At 37.1% G+C, this 16,273-nt stretch overlaps 2 protein-coding genes across 2 annotated transcripts; both read left to right on the forward strand.

The window, feature by feature from the left end:
* On the forward strand, window positions 963–11,604 carry LOC109726361 (serine/threonine-protein kinase STY46-like). Its single transcript, XM_020255897.1, has 18 exons — window positions 963–1,020; window positions 1,194–1,323; window positions 1,835–1,949; window positions 3,045–3,127; window positions 3,585–3,657; window positions 4,947–5,057; window positions 6,721–6,771; window positions 7,679–7,815; window positions 7,917–8,024; window positions 8,165–8,238; window positions 8,360–8,402; window positions 8,762–8,796; window positions 9,107–9,282; window positions 9,492–9,587; window positions 9,920–10,000; window positions 10,110–10,160; window positions 10,716–10,856; window positions 11,079–11,604. The coding sequence occupies exons 1-18, from the start codon at window positions 963–965 to the stop codon at window positions 11,097–11,099; spliced, it is 1,584 nt and encodes a 527-aa protein (XP_020111486.1). The 3' UTR covers window positions 11,100–11,604.
* On the forward strand, window positions 12,763–15,352 carry LOC109726886 (the record flags this gene model as incomplete). Its single annotated transcript, XM_020256724.1, has 2 exons — window positions 12,763–14,207; window positions 14,983–15,352. A coding segment is annotated over one exon (1,323 nt), but the record flags the coding sequence as incomplete, so codon positions are not given.

Below are 16,273 nucleotides of genomic sequence, written 5' to 3' on the forward strand. Positions count from 1 at the left end.
TCTCTTTTTCTTAAACAAAAAATAAAATAAAAATAAAACAAAAAATTGCAACATGTTATAACAAATCCTTTTACACTACAAAATGTACACTAAACTCCAATAAAAGAACATCCATGTGGTGAATTGGTCAATCCATATATACATGTATTTTACAACTCTACTAATTTTTTACCATTTTAATTAAAGCCATAATACATAATCACAGGGGTAATACACAAACACAGTTGAAACGACCCCAATTTATGTTATAGCGGTATGCTTAGTTTTTCTGTTATTTTTTATTTTTTATCGAATCGAATCCAATCCAAAATTGTATTGCATAGGATCTGAGAAATCGTGTCGTATTTACTAATATCTCTGAGATACTAAATAATTTCTATTCTCAATATTGCTGTATCTTGTTTTATCTAACCTAATACAATCTTAAATGACGAACAAGTCACTACAAAAATTAGTTGTCTCACATATTAAACAAAAATAGTTCTCATTTTTCTCAACATTAATATTATTATTATTTTTTATTAACATAAAAATTTGAATGTTATCTCAATAGTCAACACCTGACCAAAAAGCTGAACCCACGCTTCTCAACTCAACTCAACTCAAACTCAACTGCTTTACAACTTTTCTACATATTTTTGGTGATCCGACCACCTAATCCGATCCCGTACAACACCAAAACACCAAACACCGATTTAAAAAGTACACGTGGCGGCATCTGGGCTCACTCGCGGCAGATCCCGCTCTGCGTGGGGACAATCTCATCCGCTCACGTCGTTTATCCACTTCCGTATCCTTCGCCAGTATCATACCGTAGACCGTCTCCACCACGTCATGAGTAGATTACCCAATCAGGAGCTTGTACCTCCGCTTACCTTTACGATAAGAGGCGGAGGGGAAAATGACGTGGTGGAGATGGTGCATTTAAATATTTGCTCCCCTCTCTCTCTCCCCCGGGCTAGATGAACATTCCACGAGAGGCTCAAACATTCCATCAATTTCTCCCCTTCCCTCTCTTTGGTGCGAAAAGACGATTTTGCCCTCGCCGCTCCCCGTTATTTACTCTCCTGTATCTCCGTGTTTCGGATACCCCTATACACCGTCAAAGATCTCTCTCTCTCTCTCTCTCTCTCTCTCTCTCTATTCTTCTTCTTCTAACCCCGCCATTTCTCTCCTGCGAAGATGAACCCTAGGATTGGTGCTCCACCGGAACCCTAGGAATCGCGATCGATGGAGTGTGATACTTGACGGGAACGAGGAGGCCGTGGCGAACCCCGACTTCAAGGAGCAGCTCGATGCTCACTTCGCGCGGTTGCCCCCCAGGTGAGCTGAGCTGCGGCGATCTCGTTCTCGCGGTGATACTTTAGTGCTACTGTGTTTGGATTTGGATTGAGGTTGGAGATGGAGTTCGATGCTCGAGTTGCTTGCTGGATTTGGTGTTTGTTTGCTTGGAGTCCTTCGAATCTTAGTGATTTAATGGATCTTCTCATCTTTTCCCTTTTTCTGTAGTGATTCGATTTCGCTTTGGGGTCGAGTATTTTGATCTCTGTTGTTTCTATATTTCGTAATTAGGATTTTACCTTTGATTCGACTAAGCTCCTGTTTAGCCATTAAGAGGAAGTTACTGATTCGCCTTCTTTACTTTAGATTTGGTCTTCCTTTTACTATTTCATAAGATTGAGTGGTATAGTAAATGAAGACTATATCTAATTCTTTAGCTAAAGTATTCTAATCAGTTCCTTATTCAAAATAGTTATCTAGTTCGGATGGTTTCGTAATGGTGATTCCTACTTTCTTATACTTGAAAGTTAATCTTCTGTTATAATTTTTGCAGTTATCAGCTGGATGTGAACTTCGAGCGAGCAGAAGATGTGTTGATACATCAGAAGATTCTGGCAGATGCTAGAGATCCTGAGAAGCGCCCGGTCTGCCATGTCCGTTTCCTGAAGGTACAGCTCAACTAACCTTGACTCGGTTTGAGTTATATGTTGCAGCTTTATGTTAGTAAAATAAAATAGAATCTCTGTATTTCTCTTTTTCTCATATCAATACTCCCTGTGACTAATTGATGGTTGAGAGCGAAATTGAGGAATGAGTTATTCTCTGGAATCCTTCAGGGCATATCATTGGGGTCCTTTAAGAAGCTCATAACTTATTGCAAGATTTTCTTTTGAAGTAAAAAACACGGTTGGCTTGCTATTTTAGTGGATGAAATTTGACAAGTTATGTCTCTATAGCAGACTTAAAATTGTGAGTTGTGACCATATATATAATGAATAGATATTACTGTACCGTTCATTTAAATACAAAGCTTTCCCTTTGTGATTTTACTAACCAACTAATAAAGAAGGAAGCTAGTATTAAGGTGCCATAGTTCTTTAATTGCTTTTCTCTCCTTTTCTTTCTTCTCGTGGCCTAACCCTTACCAATGGAAGGTGACATTTGGTTGGAGATATGTATTAACAAATATAGTTTACTTCCATTTGCTTGGTCTGTATGAAGTGTAAGTGGAAGCAATGAAGAGTGAAGTTCCAAAACAATGGAAAAAACTTATAATTTTTGAAACCCCCTTGGCGGATATGATTCTCAGAACTTAATGTACCCACTCCCACATCTAACCTCCAACCAAACACTGTCAAACATTTTGCTCCAATTTTTGTAATGTCAAGGCATGCTTATGGCAGAGACATTTAGGGATAGAAATCACCCAACATGTAATATTTTTATTTTCGTCAAAATCTTGATGGTACTGATCATAAGGGAGAAATGACATATATTTTCAGGTTCTCTGTCTGTTGAAAGGTGCATTTTTCAACGTATTGCATTTTCAGTGATATCTTTGTCCTTATCTCTTAGTTGATTTCATTCAAGTGCCCACATATGGCAGCAATCATTTATCAAATCCTAGGCATTTTGTCCAGGACTTCATGCTAGTCTAGGGACTTTTAGCCTTTATATGCTGTAACTTCATACTTGCTTGTTTCTCTAGTTGTCATTCGGGTAGAAATTGACATTGTGGGATTGACTTTGAACCTTTCTCGAAGCTCGAGGACAAAAATTCGGACTTGACAGTAAACTCAGAAGAGGTTGAAGATGGGACTGAAGTCGCTGATGCCCTCTCAGCAAGGTATACAAATTCTCTGGCCAAATATATACTTACATTAATGATCTAGAAATAATGAACTACACTGTTTTCAAACCCACAGGTTTAATTTATTGCATTTATTTTCCTACTTTCACGTAACAAGCTAAAATTGTCGTTGCACAATAGTGTTTGCAATTAGTTTCTGATCTAAAATAATTACCGTAAGGTTACAGGTACAGTCTTTTTTGTATGGATTGTACATTTTTTAGTTTCTTCACGATTTAATTACTTCCAGCACATAGAGATGCGAATAGAAGAGGAAAAAAACTAAATAGAAGGGGAACTAGATTTATAAGTTGGATTGTATCCTGAATTGTGTGTATGCATATCTATGTATGTAACTATGTATTGATGTATATCTATTTCTGATGTCGTCCTTCGAAAATATTGCCTACTTTCTGTTCATTAACTAAGTGTTTGCTCTTTTTGTAACGCGCAGGCATGATGTGGCATACACCCCTATTCATGAAATAATCTTTTCAACTGTTGACAAACCAAAACTTCTTAGTCAGGTTGGTGTGGCAGAATTTCTTTATGTTTTTGTTCATATATTAGTTAGGGAATACTTTTTGTTTTTGTGTTAATACCACCGTAGATGGTGAGCACCCTAAATAGTAATTTTAATGAGGGAATAGTGTTTCGTATATGCATTTTCACTCACAGTACTTTTTCTGTTTGTTTAACAAATGATGTTGTCTAAATCAAACATTATTTATTCCTGTTGCACTGAATTGGACTGCTGGATGGTTAAGGCATCATATGGAATTCATTTTCATTTATTCCTGTTTAGTTTTTAGCTTTGCTGTTTGTTTAGGATTTGAATGCCCCTTACATTATCTTTTTAATTATCTAAATTCTACCGACCATCCCTAGCGCAAGTGGCAAAGGGCTTGGTAGTTGGTATTCGAGTTCCCAAGTTCGAATCCTAGTTGATTCACATTTTCAGCTAAGTTTATTTCTGAAAGAAATAAACGAAGCGAGTAGCATGCTACCTTTCTCTCCAAAAAAAAAAAAATCTAAATTCTGTGTAATTGGATGTGCCGGCAGTTGGTGGATTGTTTGCAATCTAAGATATGTTTAGCAACAACAAACAAAAGCTTGTTAGCGACTTTCATCCGTACATTGTTCTTTTTTCCCCAAAGATAGAGTTTGGAAGCTAGCAATAAGAAGAGCAAGCTAATAAGCTATAATAAGGACAAATTGAGTTTTAAAAACAAGAACATAAGCAGTACCACATGAGGCGTTACCTTATTCTTAAAGAGTGAAAAGTTAACACATTGGGCCTGATTTGAATCAATTCATAGTTTGACCAAAATCAGTTCTTCGTCGCCTCTGTCTAAAATTCGTTATGAGTGTCTAAATTTTATTTAGTGTCTTGTGGAATTCAGACTAAAAAAATCATGGGGCCGTATATCACGAAGTTGGGAATTAGTATCATTCGGTTTTCTTTCAATGAGTTTTGAAAGGGGGCTCAAGGCCTTCTTCTTATTGGTATGTTTGACTGGATAGGTAGCATTTGTAGTCTTATTTGGACTAAAATAGATTGCTTTCTGAGCTTTGGATTTAGCAAGCCCACCCAACAATCTCTTAGGTAGCCAATGTAAAAATTTTGTTATATACCCAAAAAAAAAAATCTAAAGAGATTTGTTACATATTCCTATCAATTGTCATTTTTTATGTTCTCATTATCAATCTTATAGTTGCCTCAGATGTATGTCCTTTTGTGCGAGTTTTGTATTTTCCTTGTTGGGTTTCAATTTGTTTTGGCATATTGTTGCTCTAACCAATTTTACCCTCCTAGCTTTCCACTCTGCTATCCGATATCGGACTGAATATCAGGGAGGCTCATGTCTTTTCGACAACAGATGGCTATTCTCTGGATGTATTTGTTGTCGATGGATGGCCTATTGAGGTAATTTTGTTTTCCAGCCGTATGATATTTCTTTGATAAACACTATCTGAGTTGCCTTATGTGGTCTGCGTAGTACTAGAGGCAAGAGTTGTGCTTAGTCTTTATGCTATAGAAGCATGTGAGGGAAATTATTGGCATCATGGTGTTAAACATCTTCAACTTAAATCTGTATTAATCATATCTTTATCTATTGGAAACATTGTTTTGGAACTCAACAGTCAATGATCTTAACCTTACACTGAATATGAAACTTATGTGTGCTAATAAAGTACTTGAAGTCATAATGATAGGTAGATATGGGATAAGAATATCCCATATATGCTGTCTATACAGGAATTGAAGTTTTCATTACACTATTTTTATTTTTTTAAAAAAGAAAGTTTTGTCTATTTGCTTGTACTCCTGCATTGTATCTCACAAAGTCAAAATGCAATTTAAAATGTTTTTGTTCCTCTATATCCTCTTCATTCATATGTTGATATTTGAGGGACCTTAGTTTGTCTTCGCACATCTACAGAAAAGAGACAAAGGCTATGTCTTCCTAGAAGGCTTGGTCTCTTGATTTAGATTTAGTATTAGATTTTCCTCTCAGAACCAACTGCTTTTATACCACGGATTTTCCTGTTTGAATTATTATAAGCAAAATAATCATGATTTTTTTCTTTAACTATGAATTCCACCTAAGATTATTGGAAGGGCTCCAACTTTTATAAATATTGAAGACAGAGATTGAGATTAACTTGCCTGTGGTCTTATAAAATTTGTGGCCTATCTGATTTAACATTAATAATGTATAATAATCATGCTGTGTAAGAGCATAACATAAAAGCATTTGCAGCTTTGCTGTTATATTTGTTGCAATTGAAAAATAAGAACTTCCAATGGGTTTGGCACATTACTGAAAGATGTGGAAAATATTCAATTCGGTAAGCTGCAACCTTCACTATCACCTACAGAATAAATGTTGTTTCTTTTGCCTTTATTTTTCTATTTTCTTGCTTTTCTAATTGAGTGCCTTGTTGAGGATTTCTGACTTTTATTCTAGGAGAGCAGGATATATTGGAATAAACTGCCGAATTTAAGAGAACTGTCCTGTGTCAACCTGAAGTTTATATCGTTTTTTCCTAGTCTCTTATGAATACACAAGTAAATTACATGTAAACCTCGGAGCTTAATCTGAAGTTTAAATCTTGGAAGGATGTGTGGTGATGTGTCCTTTGCGGATGATATTCTGTTGATTAATGCAAAGATGAGGAAATATGAAGATCTAAAGTTACAGATATATGGGAAGTGCTACAAAAGTGAAAAAAAGATGTTGCCTTAGAGATATTAATTGGAGAAATTGGTGCTCTGTTTGACTATAAATCTCTGCATTTGCAGATACAGGAAAAGATTGAGAAACATTGCCAAATTATAGAATAATTGTGTGTGAATGAAAATGGTGTATATAATATTTCTAGGTATACATTTTTTTTTTTGCTGTCAAAATCACTACTAGAGGCTTACCTATTTTAGGTGAATAGACCGAGTGGTATATTTTTGTTATCATGCTCCAAAACCATTTGGCGGCCTGTCTATGTAAACTATGAATATAATTCTATACATTAAAGACAGGTGTCTTTGCCATATTTGAATATTGCTGACTCTGCAATTATGTGCTCAGGAAATAGATGGCCTGCACAAGCAGTTGGAGGCATCAATCGCTAGAAACGAGGTAGCTATATTTTTAATTTATGTCATGTACAGACTAAACTCTCTTGGTATTTTTGTTTGGCTTTTTGTCTTACAATGTGGAGATGCCTTGATTGTAATGTTTTATTCATGCTACTTTCTACGATCTTGTTCTCTAAGACATATTTTTCAAAGGGAAATTATGGATTAAATAGCACAAAAAAATGAAGCAATAAAGAAAAGGACATTTTTCTGCCAAGCACATATGATAATTCGGCGTGTGCTGCCTTGTTTCGAGCGGCATTGGTTGTACCACGCTATCCTTTCTTGAACCTACAACGTACACATTGAGTAATTGACAAGTTTGAATCCATTAGGTTAATGCTTATTGTTTACATCTAATGGGCTAACAGATTTAATAACTTTTTTTAAAAAAAACCCTCTTGCAACCAATATCCATTATTGCATTTCATTTGTGACTGTTAAAATTGTCTTTATAATTGAAAATGCAAGAGAATATGAAGTACTTCAGATTTAAACAGTTGCATGGAAGTTGGAACAATTTTTTGGTTTCAAATACGAATAACATGGATATCCGGGTGGATCCTGCTGTGCTTGTTTGAGAACTTTTGCTTTGACCAAATGATCAATTGCAACAGTAAAATGGGAGAGCACTATTCTTGTATATGGAGTAATTGTGGCATCATATTGTAGCTGGACAATTCATTCATTTGGTTATTCCTTTATGCATCATTTTAGGCGATTATTGCTCTTTTCTAAGAAATATTAATTGGAACATAATTCGTAGATTTATTGCCGTTCTTCTGCTATGCTTGTGACTTCTGTTAATGCATATGAACTAGAGCATGTTGACAAACTTTTTACTAGTTTCAAATTTCCTTATAGGTTGTGCTATGATATAATATATTGTTTCTTTTGAGAGTATTCAGGGATCATGGTCTGGCTCATCTCACTCTTCAGCCTCAGAAAAATTAATAGGGCTGCAACCAAAGGCAGGCGAGTGGGAAATCGACAAGAGATTCTTGAAAATGGGGGAAAAAATTGCTTCCGGATCTTGTGGGGATTTGTGAGTCAAGCAATATGCTAGAATCTTTAATAGTGGTTGTCTATTTCATTTCTAATTTAATGATTTCTTAACACGGGACTACGTATGATGCATATGAAAAGGTTTCGGGGAAGCTACTTTGGTGAGGATGTTGCTATAAAGGTTCTTAGACCTGAGAATCTAAGTGAAAATATCAAAGACGAATTTGCTCAAGAAGTATGTATATTAAGGTAAGATAGTGTGGCATTTTAAAAAGAGCTCTATCAAAGAAGAGTATGACTTTCTGCTTTTTTGCTTTTAAGTACTTGTATTATCTTGTTGGCAGACTATATTAATATAATATTTTAACTTTTTTTTTACTCATATCCAGAGAAGTCAATCATAATAATGTTGTTCGGTTCATCGGTGCCTGGATGAAACCACCTCAGTATTGCATAGTTACAGGTAATCTTTCTATTGGTTTTGGTTCAGTGTCTTATGGTGAGCAATGTGTGGATCAATATACAGTTGAGCAATATCCTTTTCTTACATTTTTACGCTTTGAGTTTAGCTTTCTTTTATACAGACATAAGCTCAAGGTGGCTAACCTCTGTAACATCTTTTGCTAGGTGATCCCTGTTTGTCTGAATTTTTCTTATTGCATCAGTTTGCTTTGGAGATGTATTTTAAACGGATATGAGGTGTGACGGAATTCAAATGCTTTCCTTTTTTTTCTTTTTTTTTATGTGTTTGTATCANGGGGGGGAGGGAAATATAAGATGCGTTGACCTTGGTTCCTGCAGCATACTAGAATCTTGTCTTTTATCACTAGTAACCTTATTTCGGGCAAATTATCGCGTGTAGTTCAATAAGTATTTTTATCTGTTTTATCTCGTACTGCACTGCAAATCTCCTTGCAAATTTCATTTTTTTTAATACAATGATTTCTAATGATTTTCATATTATTGTCCTTGTTCCTCTTTGAAAGGTATTCTTCACATAGGAAAGGCTCTTTTCTAGCAGGTTATGTGCCTTTTTTGATTATTGTTAACACCTAGAAATGATTTTTATTTTGTTATTAGAAAGTTTCAGCATAACAGATATTAAATTCTTTATGATATGTGTTGGTTTTCCTTACTATGTTCTATCTAAAGAAAGATTTGTGCTGTTTTATTAAGGCTGCTAATTACATTCGTGCAACTTTATTTGTATTCTTTGAATCTATTATGTTTGAAATGGAAATGTTGTGCCTTCCCCTTTTTGCACAAAAAAGAATTATGTTAATTTGACTGTTATAGTTGACCTAATAAATACTGGGTTTTGTATCTGACAGAGTTCATGTCTGGAGGAAATCTCTATGATTTCTTGCATAAGCAACATAACACCCCGGAACTCTCTCAATTGCTGAAGTTTGCACTTGATGTCAGCAGAGGAATGGACTATTTGCATCAAAAAAACATTATCCATAGGGATTTAAAGACTGCTAACCTGCTGATGGATAAGGATCATGTACGTGGCTGTGCTTGTTTGAGCATTTGATGTTATTATAGACAATTATATTATCTCTGCATTAACTGCTCATTTTTGGGTAAAACGTATGGATAGTCTCTGTGCTTTCCTAATATTGTCTTCCCTTAGCTTTTTCACTTGAACACCTTAAGTCTCTGAAAAGAGTGTTGAACTTTGAGAATCGATAAATGGCTTTATTTATACTGTAGGTTGTTAAAGTAGCAGACTTTGGTGTGGCTCGGTTTCAAAATCAGGGAGGAGTCATGACAGCAGAAACTGGAACATATAGATGGATGGCTCCTGAGGTATTCCTATCCTGCTGACAACAATCTTGATTCTGGCTTTGTTTTTTCTTTAAATGAACTGTACTGAGAACTCAGAATTCACTCGTCGATGCTAGTTGCTTTGTATGCTGAGTAGAGTTTTCAACATACTATGAAATATATAATATGTATGCAGTTTCTTGTAAGAGATTGTATTGTGGTGTTCCGTCTCTACTCCTTTTCGCATAACATAATATAACCTTTAGCTCTGCTGTCATACTACCAAATTTTTTGAGACACTTGTGTCAACATTCTTACTGCTTGTCACAATTTATGTTGATTTTTCGTCGACTTGCTCTTGTAATTGTCTTTAGGTGATAAATCACCTACCTTATGACCATAAGGCAGATGTGTTCAGTTTTGCTATTGTACTTTGGGAGCTTGTAACATCAAAGGTATTCTCTCGTCCTTCCCAGCTCTTATATGTTATATCAGTACAATATTCCATGTCTCATAAGAAAATTAGCATGAGCTATAATTGTCTTTCATGGTGATTATGTGCAGATTCCATATGATACCATGACACCCCTACAAGCCGCCCTTGGAGTGAGACAGGTGTGTTGCACTATGTTAATCGACCTTCCCTACCTTTATATTGTCTAGTAAACTGTGGTGCAGTGCAGTTCTGTGCAAAGAAAACGTCAAAACCCAGAAAGCTGACGCGGTTTGCACTTAAACCCTCCTTTGCAGATAGTTTCTTCAATTTATAAAATGTAAGCATTTTACCCCTTTCTATTGAGGGGCAAACCGAGGGCGCTATCTGTAGGTCCTTTTTCGTTCTTTTTTTTTTTTTATAAAAAAACTTATTGAGGGGATTCAGTGCAAATCATGATATATCTATGGGATGTTTCTGAATTTTAGCTAAAGGCAATGTTGAATATTTCCAATTAACTAGACATATTTGCCGTTACAGTGTGTTTTTGAACACTCTTTTGTGAATCATGCACTTAACTACAAAGTATTTTGGAAAATGTCAAAAAGAAAAAAAGCTTGTTTTGAGTTGTCTAGATCATTAACCAAAAAGAAAATAAATAAATAAATAAAAGAAAACAAAAGAATGTCTAGTTCTCATTATTATGTCTTATTTATATTTAATCTCTTGAATACTAGGGATTGCGCCCCAAACTTCCTGAGAATGCGCATCCAAGATTAGTAGATTTAATGCAGAGATGTTGGGAGACCCGACCGGCTACGCGGCCCTCCTTTTCAGAGATCACTGTTGAACTAGAAGAGCTTCTTAACCAAGTTCAGGTAAAACTGTAAAGCTACTTGGCTGAAGAACTCATATGAACTTCACAACATTGATCTATTTTGCCGGTCTTGCATCTTTGGACCAAGATCGCAAAAATTGGAAAGATTGTCGGTTTATTACAAAATAGAGAAAACCCGAAATTGCTTCTTTAACTAACAGGAGTTAGATGGTGCCAATCATGTGATCCGGCTTTGTAACCTTTATTATAATCACTATTACAGGGTTCTGGTGAATCGAGCTGACCGCCCAACTATGACTAAAATGGAAATCAGGATACAAGCTTTTTGGACAAGTTGTAGGTAGCTAATTCTCTGTTATTCGGACCCTAGTTTATGCTCGATGTGCCGAAATAACAATCTCTCTCTCTCTCTCTCTCTCATCGCTTTTTTACCCCGATGTTTTGCCCTTTAGTTCTGCAGTTTTTCTTTTCTTTTTTTTTTCGTTTCCTCTCCTTCACATAGTAGAAAATCCAAGATAAAAATTGAGCCTGGGGGGTAGTGTGGGGGGTTTAATTGCTCACTGTGTCATTAGATTTTGCTGGTGGCTACTGTGAATATTCTTTCCCCTTCTCTCTGACCAGGCTTTCCTTTTTTCTTTTTTGTTACTCCTTTTTTTTGTTGGTTCTTCTTTCTCCTCACAAGAATTCAGTGTCTCTCAGCAGCAAAACCACAATTATTGTATCTCAAAATGTATACTGTATATCGACTGATTTGCTAATTGATTCACCTTGAATGCCTTTTGCTACTCTTTCGCAAGTTCAGATTGTGGTAGGTTGGTTATTAAAAATTTAGAATTCTCTCTTCAAATTAATTCACCAACTATTATTCTTCGTTCGAATTTGCCTTGTTTAGAGTAAGTACCCTTCATAATTTATTTTTTGGGTTTCGTCGTGTAAATAGATATAAGTAGTTACGAGCATAGTTCATTGTGTCTTCTGCAAGTATTTTGGATGTTTTATTTGGTTTTTTATTTTTTTTAAGGAAGGAAAATCAGAAGTTGATGTTGTGAATCTGTTATATAGCGACTTTGTCAGGGAGTAATGCTGTGCTGGCAAATAATACAACACTTTATAAATACTTTATAAGTGGTACTGAAGTATAAATTATGAGAAATTCTGTCATTTGTTTTAGATGAGTAAATCGAAAAATTGAATTTCACTTGAGTTTGATTTTTCTGCTGTCAAATTAACTTGTCTCGTATAGCATGTCTATTTTTATTTGTTTTTTTTGCTGTGAAGTACTGCTTACGCTAAGCCTATATTTTGGATGTGGAAGATTGAACCCGCTATTATATATTTGCAGCATTTGATCCCTTGCGTGCTTGGGTGTTAGCCCTAGATTGTTTAGGGATGGAAAATATACTTTTTATACACCCTAATTGGAATGTGCCAGTTATATTCCTAACATAAGAATGAGTGAGAGTCAATTACTAATCACATTCTATTCATTGAATAAGTAAGATGTAAAATATACATACTTATTGGGTTGTATAGGTATCATTGTTTGGAAGGAATAGTTTTGGATTATGGACTTTACGAGCAATACTTCAAAAAACATTAATTTTTAAACTTCAAAATTTACAATGAAATGAGAGAATATTTCTAAAATCGAATCTGCGTCTGAAATCTGAATCCCAGAAAAATTTACTCACAACTTAAGAATAATTTCACAAAAATTTCCACACGTTTACACCTGTATTTTCCGATAAGATAAAAGGTCATGTTCCTATTCTCAAAAAATAAGGTCATGTTCCATAGTTACTAAAACCCCTTAAACCCCAACCTCGCTCGAATACCCCGCATCTCCACTCCAACCCGAGCCTAACCCTAACCCTAGAGTCTCCTTCTCCCTCGCCAAGGGACGAAGGAGGCCACCACCACTCCTCCTCAAACCCTAACCACCCCGGGGTCTCCTCCCATGGCGGAAGAAGCTGAAACCAGTTGCGAGGACGAGGGAGCCCACTCTCTCTCCCCATCGACCTCCCATCATACCTCGCGCGAAGCGCCCCCCCATCTCCGCCTCCTCCTCTCCTCCACTCCCCGCGACGAAGAAGGCGAGGGACCTCCCCGACATCTCCCTCTGCCACTGCTGCGGCCTCCGCTTCCCCTCCGACTCCATCTCCTCCTCCACCACCTCCGGCGCCGGCGGCGGCATCGGCATCGGCGGCGGCGGAGGAGGAGGCCTCCGGAGGAAGAGGCGCCTCCGCATCCTCCGGTCGCAGTGGCGGATCGTCCTCTTGTGCAGCTACTGCCTCGTCCGCGTCCGATCCGCCGCGATCTGCTCCTACTGCTTCGCCGCCGACGCCGCGGGCTCCGCGTCCCTCCGTTGCCTCCGCTGCTCCCGCCGTGTCCACGTCGCGTGCCTCCCCAGGGAGCACCGCTCCCTCGCGTCGTGGCCCCCCGACCCGGCCTCCTTCGTCTGCGCCGATTGCCGCCCGATCCCCAAGCTCTTGTTCACAAACAACAGAAGCAGCAGCAGCAGTAGCAGCACCAGCAACAACAACCATAGTAGCCTCTCTGTTTCACTAGATGATTTAGTGATAGAAGCGAGATCTGATGCTAAGAAGAAGGCGGAATTGGCCTCCTTTGCGATGAATAATGCCTTCAATAAGGCTGCGATGGCGAAGCACGCAGCCGATCGGGCAAAGGCGGCGCTGCGCGTGGTCCTCGGGAATTCGCCCAATGAGCTGAAGGCGAACGGTGATTCGGCGATCCCCGATGAGGAGCTGGCTCTCCAGCTGCATCTGGCCATGAATGGATCGGAGAGGATTTCGAGGAATTCGGTTACTGACAAGAGAAAGCGACGGAAAAATGGTGAATTAAGTAGTAATTCAAGGTTCGGGAAAGGTGAGATGTGTGAAGAAAATAAGTTTCCCTTTGATGGAACTGAGGGGAGGGAGCTCAAAAGCAATTTGGGTATGAATTCTAGTTCTATCGGAACAAAGAAGAAGAAAAAGGAGATAATCAGGTATACTAAGAGAAGGCCTTTGGAAATGGGGCAGGGATATTGTCCTGCTTCTCGCAAGGAAGAGCTTGTTGATCCAAACTGCATTGTTCTCGCATTGGAATGTGAGAGAAATGGCGGAGCGCAGGCCTCAGAATCGGAACAAATTGACAATGCTCCTGATCGCCGGTATTTGAAGAAATACAGCAAGAAGAAGTCAACTGTTAAAGAAGTCTCTCCTGATGACGATGGTCCGGTTGCTGTTTCGAATAATGGAAGCGGATAAATCGTTCTGAGTCATCTATAACCTCCACCTAATGTTACTCTGCAACAGCTCCCCTGTCTTTGTCCTCAGTTGCAAGTGGATAACTACACAGTTCGGTTCATGAAAAGAAAAAGGTAGAGAAGGTAATAATTTATACTGATATTTTATATAATGTTGATTTTTTTTTGTTATTCTTAGTGGATGCTATATGAAACTTGCTGAAATGGAGCGAAACAGGGTTTTGTTTGGACGCTAAATTCAATATGTATACTTTTAGGCCATTTTTGAACTATATTTAGAGGTTCTCTTAGCAATATTTTGATGGCACTTTGATTGTAGTGCCTTGTTACTATAGGTTTAGCATCCATGTATAACTAATGTCCATGGTACTGTTGCAGAATTGATCAAGCACTGCAACTATCTGCTCATCTAACAACCAATATCTATCGAGCTATTAGAACTTTCTAAAATTGAACCTGATTGAATCACTAATAAATCTGAACCGAATCAACCAAAAATGATAAGGTTGATTTTGATGTGGCTACACTTCTTTCTGATGTCTGCTGCTTGATTTTTGATATTTCCTCATGAGCATCTCACTGTTAAAGAATCTATGAGATTCTTCTCTCCCTTCTTGTTTATCTTCTCTAGTTGCTCTGGTATGTTTTTTTTTTTAAATTCCTTTGTTTGATTTCATTCTTACTGATGCGCTTACTTTTTCCGCAAACAGATGTTGTGTGAGACGCTCTTTCTTAATAACAGTACTGTTCTTAACTTATGCCCCTTAAATATTGTGAATTTGGCTTTACTATGCTGTGTCTAGTCCCTTGGGAGTAACTTCTTAATCGTTATTGAATATCTTGGCTTTTGTTCAAGGCCTTTCTGATAGGTTATTCTTTTGCTTTTCTTCTTTGACAGGATATATCAAAACAACCTAATTACTGATGAGAACATTAATTCCAGATCTGGATCAAGTGGTATTATCAGTTTGCGTCTTCTCTAAATTATACCTGACAAGCTTGGAGGCTTTCGAATAATATGCGGAGACTTTTCATATAGAATTCTATCTTGGAATATATTTGCCTTGTAAATTTGAGTTATCTGATACATCCACAATTGTGGTCTGTTACATACTTTTACTCATTCTCAGTAATGAAAAAGTTCAAGATATTCAAAACCTGTTATAATTCACACTGGCACTCTGGTTGTTTATGTTCTATTCTTACAGGACATATAGGTAGTATATTTTTGTTATGAAATGGAATTTTGTTCTGCCTAATTGATGAGAAACTTGTAAACTCTGTTAAAGAAAATATTTTCCTGTATTCTGGGCTAATTAACTGTTTACATATAGTATTGGGGTCAATTTTTTGTATTAAAAGGTCTTTTGATATCACTCCTTTAGCATTAGTAGTGGTTTTCTTATATGCCTTTTAATTGGAGCTTAGCAGCTGGAAGAGGCAGTGGGCAATAAAACTATAGATCTGTTGAAGATGGTGGTACAATTGCTCTTCTGTTCTTGATCTATCATTGGTTTGCTGGTTTTCCCAAAGAAAAATTCTTCTTCGGAAATATCTAGCAAGAACTGTTGTCAGCCCTAAATGGTCATTTGGATGAGTTGAGACTTGAGAGCCCTCAAAAGATGCTTCTAGCTTCAAAAAGCTTGAAAAGTTCTAGTCATTAACACTTCCTGATAAGGACAAAATATGTGGATATTTTACACACACAAGTTCAGTGAAGATCTAGGTACTAATATAAGCAGGGAATAATGCATTCATCTAATGTTATTTGAATGTTACTCCTAGAAGCAGTGAGAGTTATCGACAATCCTCAACATTACTACTCCCAATTTCTTGTTTCTTTTTTTCCTTTCTTCTCTGCAGGGTTTTGGTTGGAAGACACCAGTCCATCATAAGAAGGGTGAAAGATTCTTTGAACTTTTCTTGCCATCATCAGTGAGTTAAAAATCCTTCCTGCAAAAGTCTTCAGATACTAACGTATCCTTGCATTGTACTTGCATTATGTTTTTCTTCACGATCGCATGACATGTTCCTATCAAAGTGAAAAATTGTAGACAGACTCCCTCATCTATAAGCCACTTTTAAACAGACTTCCCAACCGTATCCTCTTTCTTCTTCTTCTTCTTCTTCGTCTTCTTCTTCTTCTTCTTTTGTTGACCCTCTAACTTTTGCTTTGTTTTACGTTAATG

This window comes from Ananas comosus, linkage group 21 (assembly GCF_001540865.1).
Source record: "Ananas comosus cultivar F153 linkage group 21, ASM154086v1, whole genome shotgun sequence".
NCBI lineage: Eukaryota > Viridiplantae > Streptophyta > Magnoliopsida > Poales > Bromeliaceae > Ananas > Ananas comosus.